The 21484-nt window shown below is 40.5% G+C and overlaps 2 protein-coding genes across 2 annotated transcripts; one reads left to right on the plus strand and one right to left on the minus strand.

Moving 5' to 3' along the window:
• Positions 1-65: 65 nt before the first annotated feature.
• Positions 66-3233, plus strand: six2a (SIX homeobox 2a). The gene is made up of 2 exons (XM_004077050.5): positions 66-1157; positions 2124-3233. The coding sequence occupies exons 1-2, from the start codon at positions 598-600 to the stop codon at positions 2434-2436; spliced, it is 873 nt and encodes a 290-aa protein (XP_004077098.1). The 5' UTR covers positions 66-597; the 3' UTR covers positions 2437-3233.
• Positions 3234-17511: 14278 nt separating this feature from the next.
• On the minus strand, positions 17512-20906 carry six3a (SIX homeobox 3a). The gene is made up of 2 exons (NM_001122928.1): positions 20092-20906; positions 17512-18487 (listed from the first exon to the last, which is right to left on the minus strand). The coding sequence occupies exons 1-2, from the start codon at positions 20781-20783 to the stop codon at positions 18295-18297; spliced, it is 885 nt and encodes a 294-aa protein (NP_001116400.1). The 5' UTR covers positions 20784-20906; the 3' UTR covers positions 17512-18294.
• Between the last annotated feature and the right edge of the window lie 578 nt (positions 20907-21484).

The following is a 21484-nucleotide window of genomic DNA, read 5'->3' on the forward strand; positions in this document are numbered from 1 at the left end:
GAGGTGTCAGTCAAGAATACAGGAGAGAGGCAAAACTGTTTAGGGGAGGAATCTGGGAAGGAGTTCTATTGGAAGGCGGGCTGCGCGTGAAGAGAACAATCGGGTCGACTTTGCCAGGGAGCCACCTCAATGCGTATCGGGTTGCCTTGAGTGACAGCGTAACCATGGCAAATAATTTGACTAAGGCTATTGTCTTATCCTCGCCATCCACGGGTCAGATAACCGACCAATCAGAGTTCATATGATCACTTGTCTTGCCAGCTTAGAATAATATTATTAAAACGAGCCAGCAAGCCTGGTCTGCGGGAGTAGTTTATGTTGAAACGCTATAGTAAAGCTGAAGGAGGACGGTGAAGGAGAGGCAACTTTCACTCTGAGTCTTTCGCAGTAACTTTATGAGGAATTGTTTTGCATGGCTGCAAGGGCTTGAACGCCTTCAGTTGCGCGCAGTTGGATATTGCCAAATTGTTCTCCAAGGGTCAGCCTGCTCTTTTGGGGACTTTTACACTGTTATGGACTTCATGTGCCTTGACTTAACGAAAGACTGAGAGGACAGACGGGAGTAAGGCACGCTCTGTCTTGGTTTACGTTGTCGCCATGTCAATGCTTCCGACCTTTGGTTTTACGCAGGAACAAGTGGCGTGTGTCTGCGAAGTCCTCCAACAAGGGGGCAACATCGAGCGGCTGGGACGCTTCCTCTGGTCGCTCCCGGCGTGCGAGCACCTCCACAAAAATGAGAGCGTCCTCAAGGCAAAAGCCGTTGTCGCGTTCCACCGGGGCAACTTCCGAGAGCTGTACAAGATCCTGGAGAGCCACCAGTTTTCCCCGCACAACCACCCGAAGCTGCAGCAGCTGTGGCTCAAAGCGCACTACATCGAGGCGGAAAAGCTAAGGGGCCGCCCGCTGGGCGCAGTTGGGAAGTACCGCGTCCGGAGAAAGTTCCCTCTTCCCCGCTCCATCTGGGACGGAGAGGAGACCAGCTACTGCTTCAAGGAAAAGAGCAGGAGCGTCCTTCGCGAGTGGTACACCCACAACCCCTATCCATCCCCACGGGAGAAAAGAGAGCTGGCCGAGGCCACGGGACTCACGACCACGCAGGTCAGCAACTGGTTCAAAAACCGACGGCAGCGGGATCGAGCCGCCGAGGCTAAGGAAAGGTAGGAACTTTTAATGTCTGCTTCAAAAAAAGTAGGAACTTTTTCATCAAACTTTCTTTTAAAATATTTTTTATACCTCATTACGTCAAATCACAAATATTTTCTGCATTTTGCGCAGCAAATTACGCAAAATGACTGCACTCTGAAACTCTTTAATTCCTGTTTAAAAAAGTGCACAACCTTGAAAAAACAAAAAGCAGGAAATCACTGAAGTTGTTGACAGACGAATTCACGAAACTCAAACGGGTTTTTTTTATTTTAGATTTATAAACCACTGAAAGTGTTTTACTTTCAAGATCTAGCTTTAAAAAAAAAGTTTATAATACTCATGAAACACATCTAAGTTGTTTTGTGGTGCAGCAGGTCTGGATGTGCGTCTTTCTCTTTGCGGCCTCAAAAAAGCTTCTTTTCGTTTCAGGCTCACAGAGAGGTTACTCTGGGGTGTCTCGGTCAGGTGCTCGTTCAGCTGGTGTCTTCTTTCACCCTCTGGCCACTAATTTGGACTGAAAGCTTCACCTAAATCATGTCATCCCGCAGTGAAAAAGCGCACGCGTGATCCGTGCCACATGCAGCCCCAAACGCCCCATTTGGGGAACGATTACATTTGTCAGCCTGGTTCAAATAATTTGTTTCTAAATGCAGCCACGTCGGACAGGATTTATTGTCCCGTGTCATTGTTCAGCTCCTCTGTGGCACAAAAGGGAAGCCTCTAATTATTTCTGCCACTTGCTTCTTCTGCGCATCTCTCCAAAGCTGCACGCGGACGCCTTCATAAATAATAGGCATTGTTGCTTTAATGAACTTGTTGTAACATAATTATAGGTGACAGACATTAATTGTATGTAAGAGATTTATTATTATTTTAACCAGATTTTAACAAAAGCTTGTTTAGCTGTAGATTTATTTGGAACGCTCAAACACTAGTAAAAACGCTCACACTGCGTTTTCGTGCTTTTGTGTTCACAGAGAAAACAACGAAAACTCCAACAGCAACAGTCACAACCCACTGACTTCTTCTATGAATGGAAATAAAACTCTTTTGGGGAGCTCGGATGACGAAAAAACTCCATCTGGAACTCCGGATCACACATCTCAGAGCCCAGCTCTGCTCCTGGGCTCAAACACCGGTTTACAGTCACTACACGGCCTCGCTCCACCGCCGGGACCCAGTGCAATCCCTGTGCCCGGCGGTGCAGACTCGATGCACCATCACCACTCATTACACCACGAAACCATACTGAACCCTATGTCTTCAAATCTAGTGGACCTCGGCTCTTAAAAAATAAAATAAATGAAGAGAATTAGGACAAAAGCAGTTTTTTAAGGGGAGTGATTTACGAGGTGGCGTGAAGCTCATGCGTCAATCTGCAAGGACTGGAACACTGCGAGAACAGCCACCGTAACAAATCATTAAGTCTCATATTCTACCTTTAAAAACTGTTTTTCATCAAGCGAGGGGAAGAAAATCCTGCCAGTAGCCACGTGATTGTCTTATCCTCCAAACAGACTTCTCGGAGGGTTTTTCTTCAAACACAAAAAAGTCTGGAGCACTTCTGTGAACAAAAATACTCTCCTTAACCTGGCTGTTTCAATTCAGGACATTTGAAGAAGAAAAGGGGAAAAAAGTAATTTCTTCACAAAGAAATATAGAGAGTTCTGAATGTAATAATATGATATATTGTTGAAAACAATAAAGTTTGTTATCTATTACCGTTGTGAGTCTAGGAGTGTGGACAAAGGCCGTGTGACTTTTAACTCCGCCTTTACGTTCACAATGATTTTTTTTTCCTTTTTGCAGAGACACATATGCATTCATTTTTGTTTAATTCATTTCATTTATAATTTTTCTAAAGTTCTTGTTGCAGAGGATGTTGGGCTTTCAGGGCTGTCATGTTTATTTTTGTTTTTTTTTGACACTTTTAAGAGTCTCGTGAGACCCTTGGAGAACTGAAAAAAATTATCTTCTTATTATTCTTATGTACATTTTTTCCTTCGGAGAGAGAAGGCATGTAAGTCTCATAAAACCATAAAGCGATTCATATAGTTTGATATAACTTTACAATAAAAGAACCAAAATCTGTTTTATTTGAATGACTAATTTATTTATTTATTTATTTATTTATTTATTTATTTATTTATTTATTTATTTATTCATTTGTTGGTAACTCTTTGCATCCAACGAGATGGATCAAAGTGTGAATTATCAAAAGTCTTTTTTGCACTTTGGGTGTATTTTTGTTGCGGAACTTGACGGTTCCAAAATGCTTTTATGGGGGACCCAAGGAATCTCCATGATTGCGTGTTTTTTACAGGTTTTTTTAAGGCGATCTTACCAAACACTTTATAAATTTGGATTTATCCAGCTTTCAAAGGGATGCGTTTTTTTCTCTGTGTGTATACCGGAAGTTTGTCAGATTGCAACAGCTTTCAACTTTTCAAGGACATCTTTCAAGGTGGACAACATCCAAGCCTCTCGTGAAATTTTTGTTGGAGGTTGTCTAAACAAATATTTAAGGAAAAAATACATCTGAAGAGTTTTCAAACGCCAAAAAAATGTGTTTTTTTAAATCTAGTGACTAAATGGATTATTTGATAAATTGGCAAATTAAAAAAAATTATAGTTCAGTTTTTGCGCTATTCGTGATTTATTTGTACCCTACTAATTTAATAAATGATGGCCCTAGGTTGAAGTTCTTATCAGTAATTATGGTGCGTGTTTAAATGAAGAGAAAAGAAACGCTTCACTTGTGCGGCACTTTGGAAAAACAACACATGTCAAGAGGCTGAGTGAAACTTGTGGCATGTGGCCATTAGAGCGGGGTGCGCTTCAGCCGCACTTTTTCAGGGGGGGAGCCTTGATGTTGGAGTGATGACACCTTATCTTTCCGCGCTCCGCTGAGGAGAACAAAACTGGCTGCTTAGTTTTGTCGGGAGGACAACAGAACTGGAAGCGGGCGTTGAAAGAGGACACTTTGTTTGAACAGGTCCGGCACCTTCAGCCCCTCTCAGAGAACAGAGCAGCTTTTCTTTTCTGCTTCTCACATTTACAATGATTGTTGTAGTCTTTTCTGACAATCGGTTAATGACTAATATGTACATTCAGAATTGTTTATCCACTTTGCAATTGTTGCGCGTAAACTATTTTCTTGTGCGCAACAGAGGGATCGCTCTGTCCGCGGGGATGCAGGTGTCGTTCTGCAAAAAAATATCTTCCCCGGGAGTATCCGGCGCACAAAATGCAATGCAGAGCAGTATAATTAACAAGATTTTCTCAACATGTGGATGTGTGCAAAACAAGCTCATAACAGCGGCCTGTGAAGCGACATAACACCGAATATCTGGCCTTGAACCAAACCAACCCGGCAACCCCAGTGCGCCTTCATTTTCGCTCCCTTGCATTTTTCTGCCATTTCTTTCCCAATATGTTGAAAGAGGAACTGGCACGGTGAGTGCGCCGAGCGCGCCCAAAAGAGAGGTTACTAAACAAAATGTAAGACTGTCCAGAAAACTAAAAGAGGAAAGAAAAAAGGGTTCCTGGCGCTGATTTTATCTCATAAAGTTGGCATTTTTGATTGATGGGCCTTCAGAAGCTGCAGGATCACAGCTGTACAGGTGTTAGCTCATGTCCTTACCTGGGCCGTTAAATTTGTGGTGGCAGAGTGAAAGGAAATTACTTAACTTTTTCAAGAGATTTCAGAGGCAACTTTGTTTTAAACAAAGCTGACATTTAGCCCCCACGAATGAAACAAAAGTAAAAACGACCGAACTGAGATCAGGTGTTGCACTTTTAATGCTGCGGTTTTATATTATTTTGTCCTCATATATTTTCCTTTTTATCCATTTATGCAAAGTCACTATATGTCTGATATTTAACTTTGAATATTTAATTGATTAATCATACTTGGATTTCATGTAAGAACATTTTAATTTCTTTTTTATTATTTACTTTTGTTTGCATTTCAACTTCTATGAAATACAAAAATATATGACTTTATGAATTTGAGTTATTTAATTTTAAGTTAGGACAATTAAACTATTAATTCATGGTTGCATTTAATGATCAAATAAGAAAAAAAACGCTTTTAATGTAAGCTCTCAAAATACTTTAAATATATTAAAAACTTGAATTATTCACAAACACTTAAAATCAGTTTTTGCATTTTCACCTTTCTAGCCTTATTTAATCAGGGACGTTTGGAAATGTCAGGTACAGTGATGCTGATTATAACGTGATACATTATTGGCCCCAGTGGGGAAATTCTCCTTTCACTTAAACCCCCTTCAGGGGGGGTCAGAGGTCAGACGTTTATAGCTGCAGCCTCAGAGCTAGGGATTCACTTCAGCTGAACAAGTAGGCTTAATCAGCAACTCTGTGGTTCATAGACATTTTGTCAAACCGCTGCTGTAATTTGAAGATGCAGGACCCACTGATCGAAGCACAACTCCAATAGTTTTACAGAGTAAGTGAACGGCAAGTAATCAAAATAAAATATCTCAGAGATTTTACTGATCAACTGAAAAGGATTTGGTTAACTGAGTAAGGTCAAGCAACACTTAACTTCTGAGGTTAAAAAAAAATTCTTAGGTTTGAGGATTTAACAATTCACCTCACTTGTTGCCTTTAGCGGTCAGTTGCTGAGCTCATAAGTGAGTGGGACAGCTGGGATTTACGCTGCAGAAACAAGTGCAAAGCCCAAGTCAGATGACAGAAATGAATATGAACTAGTTGCTGTAGGGAGACTCTGTAACATTGTAAGGTGTGTGGCTCTTTATTTCAACTGTATGTTTTTTGAATGAAACTGCTAAAACAACATTATTTTATTGTGAAATTCCATTAAATTTCAAATAGCACTTCCTTTGAAGGTGCAGCATGTACTCACACATGCCGACACATTGTAATAGAATTATAAAAAATCTATGTTAACATGACATTTATTAATAGTACATTACCTGTGTTCATTTATTTTTTGTCAGCAGAATGGCCTTCCTCAAGTCGACACAGTGCCAAGTTAATCGTCCTAGAAAAAAACGGTCTTAGAAGAATCATGAGGTTTTTTTAATGTCATATTTTTAATTTGATATATTGTCTCTTGCCAACTAATCCATTCCAAGTTTGTCACTAACGGAAAAACTCACATGACTGGCACTACTGTGTTTAGATCAAAAACAATTCTTCCTCTCAGCGTCTTCTCAGCCTTTGTGCGTTTTTGCTGGCTCAGGTGTGTTCCATAAACCCGCGTGGAGCTGTTGGGGGTCTGGGGATTGAGGAAAATGAGGAGGAGGTGAGTGGGGGTACATAGTGTAGGGTTACAGTCAAAAATGAGAGGGAGTGAGCTGGCCAGAGGAGTACAAGTATCAATGCTGTGTGCTTAACGCATAGGGTTACAAAACATGCACTCCTTTTGCGCACTCATGAGCGCGCTGTGGGCGCCCTTTGATGGAGATCGGGATCACCCTGCAAAACCCTTCCCATCTTCCATGCAGAGATCCGAAAGGAAGTTCACCAAAAAATTGAACATCGTCACAAAAGTTTGGAGCAGTTAACTGTCATTATCATTATCAAACCTCTGAGACTCTCAAAGACGAGCTGCCAACAGAAGTAGTAAATTCTATTTGCAGAGTGTAAGATAATTCAATGTTTCATAAAAGTTTGTTTTGTGCCGTGGACTAAACTGTACAAACAGTGTCTTGTAATGTCTGACTATTTACTTTGTAATATTTACAGAGTGAAAAGGAACATAAAGTGTTTCCACAAGGCTGTTGTCAAAGAGCTCTTCGCAAACAGCTGCAGATTAATTCAACTTTTATTTGCATGAGTGCAGAGAGGGGAGGTTATGAAAAAAAAGCTCACCTGAGCTTTTCTTCTCCCACCTTGGACAGTAGGAAACTCAGACTTCATTATTAGTGCAAAGCTAATAAAGCTCTACAAGAATACTTGCTTTACTGGTAACGGGGCATCTAATAACAGTGGGCGGCCGTGGTGCAGCGGTAGGGCGGTCAACCCATGATCATTAGATTGCAGGTTTAATTCCTGCCTTGCATGCCCATGTGTCAAAGTGTCCTTGGGCAAGACACTGAACCCCACCTTGCCTCTGGTGAGAGGTTGGCGCCAGTGTTTGTCAGCAGAGCTGCCATCAGCGTGTAAATGTGTGTGTGCATGGGTGAATGTGACTGTAAAGCACTTTGGGCCTTCAAAAGAGGGTAGAAAGCACTATATAAGTATACACTGTTTATCATTTTCATATTACAATAGAAATATAAAAATCTATAATTTCCTTACTAACCATAGTGCTCGATTTTACTGATCAAATGATGTTTTACTTGTTTCACAATTAGCTGCAAGCACACAATCAAACATGGTTTCAAAATTGAAATTGAAAAGAGCGTAGTGGACAAAAAACGGTTGATGAAATAGTAAAGCTGATATAGTTAAACTGTTTTTAAGATGTTGTTAGTTAAGTTACACAGTGAAGCTGTTGTTTGTTCTGTAATTTAACATCTTCAGTTTAAAGGAAGCAATGACTTCTCAGAAGAGGGGAGAGGCTTTTCCTATCAGCTACGTGTGTTTTCTCAGGTTCATCTTATTAAGTTACTCTTTGAATAAAATGTATGCCTAAGAGTAATCTTACAGGAACATATACTGCAAACAGGAACCATTATTATTTTCACCACACCATTCTCTCTATTTTATCGAATCATTTGTTATGCACAAATCATTTGTTACCATTTTTCTTTAGGCTTGACTATTATTTTGGAATGTGTCTTGTCATTTTCAACCATTTGAATCAATCTTCACATCTTTTTGTCCCATGGTTTTATTCAAAGCAAGCAAATACCAAAATGAAAAAATTATTTATTCTTTTTTTATCTCTGTTTTGTGTTGGAGCATCTGGAGATTTCAAAAATGACTCTTTGCCTGTTCAGGAACTTCTGGATCTGAAGCTTTTAGGGGCAGTAGGTTGTTGAGGGTTTTTCAGCTGTGAGGCCAAACTAAAGAAAATAACCATTGATGAAATTTAAAAAGAAATTCATAAATTCCAGCAACGTTGTGTTTCATGTTTTGTCAAAGCTTTTGAATTTACAAACTTTTTCACAAGTATAAAAACGCATTTTCATAGTTTCTTTGCTTTATTTCATCAGATGTTTCTCTTCTGTAACCCTTGTGCTATCCTAGGCACTTTAACATTGGGAGTTGGGTCATCTAGACCCCACTAGACAGTGCGCTGAACCTTTTTTCTTCAATGATTTGTGATCTTCACTGGTGTCCATGGATTACATGAAATCTTTCCACCTTTATCCACCTTTGTCATGGTAGGGAGAACACGTCAATGTAAGGGTGGGGTCATCTAAGATAGCACAAGGGATAAACAAGAATAGATGACTGGACTTTTAGAAAAAATGTTTGCCTGGTGCAAAGACAAAATGTTATGAAACTCATCCATATCTTGCTTTGGCTTTGTTGTTCCTGGTAAACAACTCAAATTCCATCTAACTTCATTAGACAGTTCATGACATGAAACTGATCAATCAGTGTTAATGTTGGCATAGCAGACATGATAACGTGTACAGTTCTGTTTGTCTGTTTCCTCCTAAATACACTAACAAGTTCAACCTGCCAGACGATTGAATCAGCTTGCTGTGTGTTTACACATTCTGATGTTAAAATAGCTCACATAGAGGATAAATTAGACAAATGTGCTAGTAAACTTCTGTTTACAAATGGCAGCTTTAATAATCAGTCTGGGTAACTGCCAAAACACTTTATCGTTTTATGTTTACAAACATTAAAATAATAGTCATGATAAATAACCAGAATTTTAAGTATACTATTAACTCTTGTGCTATCCTATGACCCCACCCTTACACTGACGTGTTCTCCCTACCGTGACAAATGTGGATAAAGGTGGAAAGATTTCATGTAATCCATGGACACCAGTGAAGATCAAAAATCATTGAAGAAAAAAGGTTCAGCGCACTGTCTAGTGGGGTCCAGATGACCCAACTCCCAATGTGTAAGTGCCTAGGATAGCACAAGGGTTAATGAGATGAAACTATTTGTTTTTGGCCATTGGCCTTAAAAGAAAATCAGTCAAAAGATTGTTCACTGCTGCCTCCCAGTGTTCATTAAGGGTTACTGCAAGACTTTTCTTGTATAGTTACTTTACAGAAATATAAGATATGAGATTTTACCTTATCTGACAAAAAAGAAACAAAACCAGTCCAAAAAATAATTTAAGCTATTTTCTCTGATAATCAGGAATTTGTAGTTCCATTTGTAAGCTAAAGTGTTGATGTCCCATTATGTTTCGATAACAGCAAATTGCATTTGGAAAATTAATTTTTCTCCCAAAGTCAATGACATGGTTTACATATATAATGTTTACAGGCATACACATGTTATTTCATTCTAAACAAAATTGAATACTTATTTTTTCCACTGTTCCCATCCATTATTAACCCCATATGTCTTATTCATCTTGATAACTTACACTAGACTGGTTTTCAGGCTTCTGATTCACCTTTTTGTTGTTCTCTTACCTGGAGCAATGGCAGCTGCTTCAAGTCTCCATCTTTCCCTGTTGCTGTTAACTTACTGCTTGATTAATTCATCCACTGCACATCAAACGCTCCAGGTTTCAGAATTTTGTCTGACGAAGTGCAGAAATCACAACACGAGTATATCCTCGTCGCACATAGGTCAACATAAAGAAGGCTGGCAGTAACCTTAAAATTTTAGCACACTCCATTTATAATTTGTTGTACACTTGACTTGATCCAGACACAACTTTGGAATAGATCCGGAAGGCATGAGAGCCTGAAGAAGCAGCAGGAAATGCTGCAGAGTTGAGCAAAAAAGACTGTATTTGCTAATGCATTCCTCATGCTGCCAATCTTCTTTATTTTAAAGTTATATCTCACTTGTATGGTTTAGGTTTGTGCATTAACAAATGATAATTTTATAGTTCCTTGTGGTTGTAACTGAGCATCTCTTTTTCCATTTTTCCATCAAATTAAAATAAAATAAATTGGGAAATTATTTGCTTTAAAAGGAATAATTAATATCTAAATTGTATTTTTGATGGTGAGTCAGAAAAAGGTGAAGAAGCAATGATGCACAGACCCACCACGTTGCCACGGTGACACTGGTGTTACATGAATCCTGTGTATTTAGACTCTAACAGGATTAGAAAATAGTGGCATTACATGCAGCAGACATCATCACACAATAAATGAACTAACAAAACCCATGATAATAGTTTGTTCCATTTGAAAACACTAGTTAATCTGAAACATGCACGTAAATAATTACTGTTCTGACTTTTGGAAACCCAAAATGTCCATTTCTGTTTAAAAACTTGGTGAATTAATGCATTTTGTGTATAAATCTAATACACTGATTCATCGGGGGGAAAAAAGTTTTCATCAAACACATGTAATATTGTTTTGAAGATAAATTTTAACTCAAATAAAGCACTCATCTTTTCCTTCTAAACCAGACACACTGTAAATTTGCATTTTGGATGCATCACTAGAGGGCACTGTAGCATAATTACTGTGCAAACGTGGATTGTACAAAATGCATTACAGTTAAATGACATCTGTCTGCAGGAGTAAGTGTATTCTGCAGCACATTTGTACATACAGCTTTTTGTCTTGTGTGCGTCCCACATTTGAAGAGTGAATGTGAGGAGGCTCTGTCTTAATCCCAGAACAAACGCTGTGCAGCATCTCATTCATCTCTGCTCCTTGGGGCTTTACAGGCTACCAGTATGCTGCAGAGGATTACATCAGGGAAATCAAAAGAGTGCACATTTGCACATTGCCCACTGACACCATCGCACCAAGAACAGACACCACTGAGTTAAGCCAATTGACCGTTTCTCCTGCTCTCAACCTCTGTCCTTGCCCTCTCTTAGTCCTCTCCTACTGCTCACATTCAATTTTTATGCTGTGTGTATCTGTGTGCATGCATGTGTTTGTAGAGCGGCCAAGGAGGGGATGCTGGTAGAAAGAATTAAACTGTTGGAAGAAATTCTCTTCTCAGCTCAGTTTATTTAGTTTGTTCAGAATTATATAAAATGTCATTTTGACATTTCTGAGTGTTGAAACATGTGAGGAACTCCTGAGAGCATTTGTGGGATTTTTTTCCCCTTTCAGATGGTGTTTGAGGGTCCCCTCCCCACCAGAACGAATCACTGCTGAGATTAAGTCAGTTTTGAAAGAATAGGAAAGAATATTTGCTGTTTTGGCCTGTGACCGCTCCCCTCTCATCCATCCATGAGACATTCACTCGACCTCTGAGCTCTGAACACTCAACTGTGTTTTCATTCTCCTTGTGGGAGTTATGCAGCTGCTGCTGCTGCCTGCTGAACTGGACAGAGTGAAGCGAGTGTGGAGGACAAGGCCAGTGTATGCTTTAATAATGCATGTGTTTAGGGGGGCCACCTCGGGACAGAGGCCGTTTTTAAATAGGCCGCTTTAGCGATGCTCCACAACCGACTCATGTACAAGAACCTATTAAATATAGAATAAGTGGTCGAACAAAACATCCTTCTTCAGCTGAGGGCCTCCTGAGCCCTGAGCCAGTTATTAACAGGGAAGGTCCATGTACCATGCAGATGTTTGATAGAGGAGGAATTGTGAAGAGTGAATTTAAACAACATTTTTCCTACAACTTTCTGTTTTCCAAGACAAGTAAAACCTTTCAGCAGAATACAGAAAGGCTGAGTAAAAGAAAAACGCCCCAAAGAATTCCAAAAAAGTTTTTGTTGTCAGTATTTATTAATAACCACTTTTTTCACACATCTGAATGTGTATTGTGCATACAGGCGATGTCATCAACACATGCCTGATCCTTGTGCAATAAAGTATTTTTAAAGTGCACTTTATTTCACAATACTTTCATTTGTGTAGAATACCAACATGTTGGATTTATTTTCATCTATATTCTTCAAACTTTATAACTCAGCTCTTCCGGCCTTACAAAAAAGCTTTGGCTATACATTCTTTTGAAGCTGGCATCAGAAATAAACCACTTTGAGACATTTAAGGGACTTTAAAATAGGGAAATTAATGTTTTGCATTTAAAATATGAAGTATCCCTTTTCACTACTGCAATCATTTAATGGTGGATACATGGCAAATTCCTGTAAGCGTTTCGCTTTGCATTTACAGTAAAAATCATTGCCGTTGCATGCTCTCTACTCTTTTCCTCCGGCTGTCCACAACAGGGGAGTTCAACTCTAAAAGGCTGTGCTTTAGCAGAATCCATCTGCCAACAGTTCTATCTGCTACCAGTCCTATATTTCTCACAGTCATCGCTCACTCTGGAAAATTCTGGGTATTGGATTTAAAAATGTAACCAGGGATCAGAGGTTTCCATTTCAGTCTTCTGGCATCTGGATCCCCGATCTCCCACTACATGGGGAAGTTGGTTTACTGTCATAACAGCATTTGACTTTCATGGAATCAAAATTTTCATGAAAATGTATTGACTGCATGTGCATGTAAGCAGACTGGAGCATTTGGCTTTTTCTGTTATTGTCTGTATACAGTAAAAATTGTGAATAGTTAATAAAACAAACAGTCATTTCAAATACAAGTGAATAGTTATGGTAGTTTATGCGCAAATGTATTTCCGTTGTGTTAAATGTACAAACACATTTTATTATTATTAGTAGTAGTAGTAGTAGCAGTAGTAGTAGTAGTAGTAGTAGTAGTAGTAGTAGTAGTAGTAGTAATATTATGAAAAAATACAATGGGCTTCCCGGCACTAACTTGAAAAAAGCTGATTGGAAAGACTTTTCTCTTTTATTCCACTTGTGTCCTCTAGGTGGCGGTCAAGGAACACGTTAGAGCCTCAGCTGCTCCCCGTCCCGCCGCTGTCTTCTCTCAGAGGGGCTTTCCTTCCCTCGGAGCTGGTTGTGAATGGGGGAAGGGAGGCATCCAGGGTAAACCATCCCATCGGTTTATAAATGGAGGTTAAATTGATAAGGACACCGGGGCCTCTGTCAATTCCCGACCTTTTGTTCAGTGCATTGGCCTCAAAAAGGAGGCGTGGCATCGCAGGCTTTGGAGGAGCAGGGTGTGCCACACAGACCAGTCAGTGTGTGTCATTCATTGTTGAACCCTTGGGCCCATTCTAAAATGTTTTTTTCCCCTCCAGAATATTCGATTGCAGTTTCTGCGAAGTTGAATAACTAATTTCCAATAAATTTAGCATCTGGATGGAATGTTTAGTGTTGGGCCAGTTTATTTACTAAATCGTTTAGTTCTCTGAAATATTCAAGTGTTGTGGAGCCAAAAAAAGCAAAGTGTGGATGTCTGTGGATGTCTTAGTTATTTAGTATTTTCTGGCAGCAGGAGCTGCAGAGGACAGAAAAAGCTCAGCAAAATAACCAACAAAGTTTATTTTAATATGTAGTTTTACTGTTTTGGACTGAGTTCAAGCTAAAGCCAATATTTCTCTAATTTTTAGAGGTTTAAATATTGCTTTCTTCATGCTTCCCCCCTTATTTATTTTGCTCCATGTGTGCGTAAAATCTGTTTGGTCGAGGCGCCTTTCTTTGCGCGCATCCGTGCCGTGCGCAGGAAGCCTGAGAACGGCTGCAGAAATCACAGGTGCCGGGCTCTGTTTAAGCTGCTCAGCCCTCTGTCCACTCGGTGTGCACAAGGCGAAAGATCACAGCACTGCTACGCAGCACCCCCCACACAACACACACAAGCTACCTTCGCGCCGTGCGTGCAGGGCTGCGCTTGTGCGCGCACTTGAGTGTGTTATGGGGGTGCGTGATAATCACATTCGCTCGAGTAAGCTAGATTTGGGTTGCTTTCATGTCGTACTTGTTTTAAATAGATGAGGCTTGCGCGTTGGCACTGCACACTAAGAAGCATCAGACTGGACCGCGTCTTGGCCACACATGCGCACACGCGCGCACACATTATACAGCGGGAGTGACCTCTAAATTGCTCTTTGTTGTTCTAACTTTGCCCTGAATGCTGACGTCGTCTTGCAGAGAGGACGTGCGCGTGTGATGAATGGTGTGCGTGTGAGAAGGCGCTGAGGGAGGTCGATCAGCTGTCATCAAGCAGCAGGTGCACAACGGCGCGCATTAGGAAAATTGCGCACAATTCAGCCACCACATTAAAAAAATACGCCTCTACATGCAAAACACATTTTGTAGTCTTATATCGTTCAACTTCTCCATCTCACCTTCTCCATCTCTTTAAATGTTTATTGAATTGTAAAAAATAAAATAAAAAGGAGTTTAAGTATTCTATTTATTCCATTGTAAATGGAATAAAAGTGATGTTTGATGAAATTACAAAATAGTTCATGAGATCGTCACTCTATTAATTACTGTGAATATGTGTTGTACAGAAAAGACTAGAAGATGTGCGTTTTGTCTTTAGTTCCAAAAATGGAGATGTGGCCCCATCATAACTGCTGAGGTGCAGAGTTTATTCTTTTAGCCCCCCCCTCATTCCGCCTCTGACAACTGCTGATAAATAAACATACTTGGATAAAAAGTCGCGCTCGGGTGTTGAAATCGTAGAAATCAAGAGGTAAGCAAGAACAGGTCAGGGTAATATTTGCCCCCCAACCCAGTTTGAATTGATAGATTAAAGTAATATATTGTAGTTGAGAATACGAAAAACAGACAGATTTTAGTTTTGACTGGATCATCCAAATGCAACCACCAACCCAACCAAATGAGCAGAATGTGTGAAACGTGTTTTCCTTTCCCATGCAAATGGTTATTTATCAAATATGCTGTTATTCCCCAATAAGGAGTTGACACTGAAGTGGAAAATCCTAAAGTTGTTATTTTTATGTCATAAAACTTGGTTTCTCACGCGAATTTAATGCATTTACGAGCGCATTTAGGCAACTTTGACAATCAAAGGTGAAGGACAGCAGGGCATAAAGATCACAACTTGTAAATAAAATGTTATTTATTTATTTGTTTGTTTATTTATTTGCCTGTCTGTCTGACTGCTCTCAAAGAATGCAGACACGTCCTTGGAGTCCAAAAACTGCAGTCATTTTCACAGTTTTAGAGACTTTATTGTGAATCTATGATAGATAAGCCTATGGCTGTTACACAGATTTGTTTTTTTTCTCTTCATTTTCAGGACTTAAAGACACAAAAGTCTTAAACTAGAAGCCATCTTGTACCCAATCAGATGCGTTTGTGTTTGTTCTGCACCAGGTTAATGTGCCAATGAAGAAAGCAACTTTAGAAAGAAGGGAAAAAAGACTAGTGGGTGCGGGTCTTCATCTTTGCTGCACTTGTCTCACACTCCTGTTTGCTCTCATGTAAGTATCAGACACAGAGATTACTCTTCGCTAAGTTCCTTTGTCCTGTGATCCATATTTGAGCTGACAGATCACGAACAAGAGCTCCCCCACTGTTAATGACCCCAGCCAGCAACACAGTCTCACACTTCCAGCCCTTTTCGCTGCTGCCGCTCTGGCCTCCGTAAGTTTGAACAACTGAGAACCAGTTTCCATGCAACTCCCTGACAATGTTACACGCGTCTGAGCAGAAAGACAACATTGTTGACTTATGGTGTGTGTCTGGTTTGACCTTCAGTTGACATCAGTTTTGCATCAGACGTCTTATTGCTTGTGTTAAAATTTGGAGTTTATTTGCATATCCGTACGCGCATTAATTTAGGGACGTGACGTGAACGTATTTCAAAGTTACGTCTTGAGCCCGATGTCTCTTGGACATGGCGCGCGTCCTCCATTCCTGATAAAATATGCTGTCCGGTTTACGATTAATTGAATCTAAATCACGACCGTAATGTGTCGTGGCCAATAAACTGGTGCGTCAATGGAGAGGCGAGGGTTGGATGACAAGGGTCTGCTTGTGCCACTGACCCTCAGAGCTCATTTAGGGGCCTATCTATCTCTCACAGGCCAGTTTAATATTTAAAATGGGTCTGAAACAGGATTCTGGTTTGCTTCATCTACAAAAAAGGGAATAGCGCTGCACCTGCTTTGTGATCTCTGATTCATACCGGTTTGTGAGAAAATTACGCGCGAGGAGATGCTTTGAAGGCATATTTCATCCATTGAAGAGGAAACATGCAGAAAAAATGGGGTCACATCAGAGGCTACAACAAAGTTTATCATCTATTTCTGCGTTTCCCTTCGCCTCGGATTTTTCTCATGGCCTCTTTAACTTAAAGCCTTTATAACAGATAAAACCAATTACACGGTTTGTTGAAGGAAAATTGGTTTCCAATCTTAATTCCAAATGTTAAATACCTTCTTTCAGCCTGTAATGCGTGCGCATTTATGTGCACACGGCGCTCTGGATAATTTATGTTTGAGCTTTCACTCTTGTGCACAAAAAGGAAACATTCTGGAAAATCATGTAATGCTTTTGTTCTTCTTTGAAACATCAGTAGGTCTGGAGCCTGTTTTTTTCTCACTCGAAGAAAGTTTCAGCGAGTAAACTTATCCAGATTGGAGGTTTAAGCAGTTCTTCTACCTTGGAGTAGTGCGCCTTAGCGAGTAAGCCCCGTCCCACTTTCTGCTGCAAACGCACGACTGCAGCAGTCGACGCGCATGTTTACAAGAGGGAGACCCGAAACAAATCTTTGCGGAAAGTGTTTCCACCAAAGCCGTGGCTGTTCGCGCAACAGTGTCCTCAAGCAAATCATACCGAGGCAGCAGCATAATTGCTTGGGGATTTGGATGTGAAGAGACTGCAGGAGAGACAGCCCCCCACTTTTTTTTCCTCTCTTCTTTTTTTAGAGGGGGAAATGGTTCTTGTCCGAACGAAGAAAAGCTCTTTTCAGGAGCTACAATGGGAGATTGAGACAAGGGAGGAGTCCCATCGTGATTAGCCCATTTAATGGTGCGTTTACTTAATTTCTGTATTCACCAGCAACGGTAAACAAAGGGGGAAATACCACTCAGATATTTATGTGCTGCATGACATCAGCAGACATATTTAAAAAAGAAAATCACATCAGACACGGAAGAAACCAAATCTACAACTTTGAGGAAAGTTATACCAGCTGACGCTTTGACTTCATGCGTAACCTGCGCCGGGAGCACATAAGCTATGCTCAGCATTAATGCTTCCACAATCCAATAATGCACCAATATGAACATGTGTTTAGCCACTTACACCGTTCTTATCTGTAATCGGATGGAATGACAGACAAAGACGAGTAGCAAACGGAAATGTGGATTTGTAAATTTACGCACAGAAAAACCACAAAGAAAGAAAAAAAAAAACAACAAACAATTTGCAAAAGCTAATAAATATATTTGTATGTGTGTGTGATTTAGCTCCTTCAAAAAATAACAAAAACGCCTTTAGCACTTCAGTTGTAAGTTTTGACAAATATTTTATGTAGGAACACCAAGTCAAGAAAAGTGAGGAAGGGATAGAAAAGAGGGTGACACGGAGGAAGGGCTGGATAGGTCAGGAGTGAGGAGCAATAATTATGTACAAGCATATTTCTACACGTATATTACAGAGCGGGAGAATGATCGCATTATTTGAGATATACATAATTCAATATAAAATTTTGAAAATAAAAATAAAAATCTGATACAGTCAGAAACGGTTCCGTTTTTGACACATTTCTAAAACCATGTTTTCCCCACACAGGCAGTGACAGAGGTGTGTTTGAAAAAAGGTGCTTAGGACATAAAATGATTGTCTGATGAACACAAAGTTTAAAACAGGATTGCATCTTGTCTGCACGGCGGCTTCCTAACCTTCATCATCACCAATGGGACTGAAATCCAAGGATGGGTTTGGAAGGGGGGGGGGTTAAAAATGTGAAGAAGACGTCAAGACGATCTGTTTTTATTTCCTCTGGTTCTTGATGGAAAATCTTGCATTTTCCCTGATTACAAAATGAAAAAGAGAAAAAAACATCATGCAAGTAGTCTATTAGTGTTGGGGTATGAAGAGGAGGGGTCCTTTGAAGCGCTTTAAAAAACCGACGTGCTTTTATCTCTTTTATTTTAATATTTATATCAATCGGTCCTTTTTTCATCCACCATATTTCATAAGTCTTTTTTTCTTCCTCTCAGGTCCATTTTTCCTGTAAATAATTCTCTTTTTGTTTGTTCTTGTGTGTGTGTGTTTTTCCCCCTTGCGTATCATACATCGCACTCTGAATCGCTGGATGTGACGGACAGGATGGACGTCCCAGTATCAACTCTCTCTGTCATACTGGAAACGCTGGTGGTGGGACTGGCCGCGGTGGAAGGCGACTCCGCCGAGCTGTGAGGGGTGAGCCCGGCCTCTGAGAGGGACCTCATACCGCTCGGTCCTATTGCTTGGTGCTGAAGCCTAAGGAAAAGAAGCGAGGTGGAGGGGGAGAAAAGGAGGAGAAAAAGGCGAGAGAAATAGCAATTAGACCTGAGAATGTGCACCCCCGCTCCCTTCCTCCTCCTCCTCCTCATAGTGCAAAATAGGGGTTCAAACTCGCCTTTCTTTTCCCCTGCCGGCCCCAGCCATGCATGCATGCTTTTATTTATCAAGCAGCCAGCTTTCAGGGGACACAACGCCGCGCTGTTTAGACCAGCAAATGTTGGAGCAAATGTAATGGAGTTCTGCTGTTGTTGTTGTTGTTAAAGCACGTCTTGTGATCGCACAACACTTCGGGATAAATGAGATGTTTGGTGTCAGAGGAAAATAGAAAACCCAACTTAGTTTTGTCCACACTTTCTGTCCTTGTCCTTGGATCTATTTTCTAACCCTTCAGTTGTTTTCAGTTGACACCTAAAAACTTTAAAATCAAAATTATTATTATTTTATTTATTTTTTTGCAAAATTACGCAACCGCCTAGAAGCTTTGGCAGCTGATTCAGATGGAAGTGCATGACTGGAGTGGTTACTCCAATCATCCTGAATGTTTATCTCTTGTCCACTCACGATAATAACTCCATCACGACGGGATAATGTCAGTGCCGAAATAGATCTATTCATTTATCAAAAAGATTAGAATAGTGTTCATATGGCTTAGTGCTCTCTGGGGTATTTTCCAATCAGTTACAGCATTTCAGCGGAATGATACAACTACAATATCAACAACGCAGCCCGACTTAGACGCCTGTTCTCTTTAGAAAAGTATAAAATCAATATTCTTTTTATTAGTATTGTGCGTTTGGCTGCTCAGTCACTCTATGTTTTACATGAATATAACAAAGGCACCATAGTTCATAAAAAATAATTGTATTTTATACTTAAAAAAACAAACAAAATAGTTTTAGGTGGAAAAACCAAGCAACAGATTTTGTTTTAGAGACTGTAAAAAATTCAAATATTTTTGCAAAAATATTTTCACCTTTTATTTACTTCTCTTAATCAACTGCAATTTTTAAAAATAATCCAAAGGATATTTTTAGCTTATTATATTGATATTTTAATGACATTATTCATGATAAATTAATTAAAGTTAAGATTTCTCTTTTCTCATAACTTTGAATAATTTTACCTGTTTTGATTAAGGACTTTTCTGGTTGAAAAAAAAACACAATAAAATTTAATTTTTAGTTTTTAAAAGTTTGTTTTTTCTAGTTTGTGTTTTCATTCATGTTTTTCAACATGATCTAATAGGCATAAGTTATTTTGACTTTATATTTTAGGCTCCTAAAATAAAGGAGTTTTAAAGACTATTCATTTAATTTTTACATTAGAAAAAAAAGCCAAAACGTACATTAAAATTTAGGAAAAAGTGTGAATTTAAAACCGCCGTAAAAGTGCAGCTTTTATCCGGATTTGGCTTCATGTCAACAATGTCGGCGCAGCTGCTGCTTCCGCCTGACTGACAGTCAGTATTTTCTAGGATAAGCTTTTGAAAACCTTGCAGCATATTGAAATATATATTTTTCTGGTTGTCCCCCAGAAAAGTGAGCTCTTGTGTTTTACTTCCCGCGCGTAAAAACACCGACCTGTTTTTGGCTGCTGCCGCTCTGTCTCGTTGCCTCCGGTTTTTAAACCAGTTCCCGACTTGTGTGGGAGTGAGTCCTGTGGCTTGAGCCAGTTCCCTTTTCTTGCTGGGGTTTGGATACGGGTCCTGAAGGTACCACTCCCTCAGCAGACTCCGTGTCCGCTCCTTAAAACAGTGCGTCTTCTGCTCCCCGTCCCAGATGGTCCGAGGCAGCGGAAACTTCTTCCGCACCCGGTACTTATCGACCGGTCCGAGCGGACGACCGCGAAGTTTCTCGGCCTCCTGATAGTGAGCTTCCAGCCACATGGCCTGCAGTTTGCCGTGCGAGTCCTTGGTGAACTTGTGGTTTTCCAGGATGTGATAGAGGTCTCTGAAATTCCCCGTGTGGAAAGCTACCACGGCGCGGGCGCGCAGGATGGACTCGTGTTTGTTGATCGCCTCGCATGCTCCCGGAGCCACAGGCAGGGACCAGAGGAAACGGCCCAGTCGTTCGATGTCCCCGGTCTCCTCCAGCGTCTCGCAGACGCTTGCCACCTGCTCCGGGGAGAAGTTGAGGGTCGGTAGCTGAAACATGGACAAGTCTTCTGGAGACCTGGTGGTGGGAGCGCTGTTCGCCAGGAGCAGAGGGCGATCAGCGAAGTTAGGCAGGAAGAAATGGGAGGGATAAAGCTCTAAAGGCGATCTGAAAACCATGGAAATGACCTGAGAGAGAAAGAAAATTATCGAGAAAAAGAAAAACCGAAAAATACGGTAAGTAAAAAAGATTCAATGATTCAATGGCTATCGCCTAATGACACCAGCCTCATAATATCTCCCCCCTAAATCCGCCGTTGAGTGTAGCATTGAAACATTTTGTTTCCCTTTTCTATTGGTCTTCTTGGTGTCGTTGTAGCGTTGTCATGGCAGCCCTGCCAATCACTGTCAAGCGTGCCAATCATTAGCCAGTACGTAGCGCGAGGCTTTCACCACTTGTGCAGCACGCACGGGGGGTTATCAGAGTCTAGGATCTCCACAGCAACCCTCCCACCGCACCGCGCGCATCAGGCACAAGCCAATGCTCGCCTATCTGCTGAATGGAATGAGCAATTAGAGGGTGGAATATTATTGCGATCTTAACGAGGCTCGTTAAAGCTAAAGAAGATATGTAGACTGGAGATGCTTAGTAGAGACGGGGAGGGAGTGAGGGAGAGGGAGCTTTAAATGGGGGACAAATGGACAACCAATGACTACAACTCGGGAATTTTGAATGGAAGCAAGTCAATCTGCACATTATTTCCATGCAGATTTCCCTATAGCGAAGACTTTTAAAAAAATTTATTTTATCAGATAATTCATTTTTGAGCAAAACGAAAGGGGTTTAGCCAACTTCCAATTTATGTCTTTAAGATATTGAA

This window comes from Oryzias latipes, chromosome 15 (genome assembly GCF_053564925.1).
Source record: "Oryzias latipes strain Hd-rR chromosome 15, Olatipes_Hd-rR_3.1".
Classification (NCBI taxonomy): domain Eukaryota; kingdom Metazoa; phylum Chordata; class Actinopteri; order Beloniformes; family Adrianichthyidae; genus Oryzias; species Oryzias latipes.

Coding starts and splice junctions, on each gene's coding strand:
- six3a (NM_001122928.1), bottom strand. CDS start 20,783: ATGGTTTTCAGATCGCCTTTAGAGCTTTATCCCTCCCATTTCTTCCTG. Junction 18,488..20,091: donor GCGGCAGCAGCCAAAAACAG/GTCGGTGTTTTT, acceptor TCTTTTCCTTAG/GCTTCAGCACCAAGCAATAG.
- six2a (XM_004077050.5), top strand. CDS start 598: ATGTCAATGCTTCCGACCTTTGGTTTTACGCAGGAACAAGTGGCGTGT. Junction 1,158..2,123: donor GCCGCCGAGGCTAAGGAAAG/GTAGGAACTTTT, acceptor TTGTGTTCACAG/AGAAAACAACGAAAACTCCA.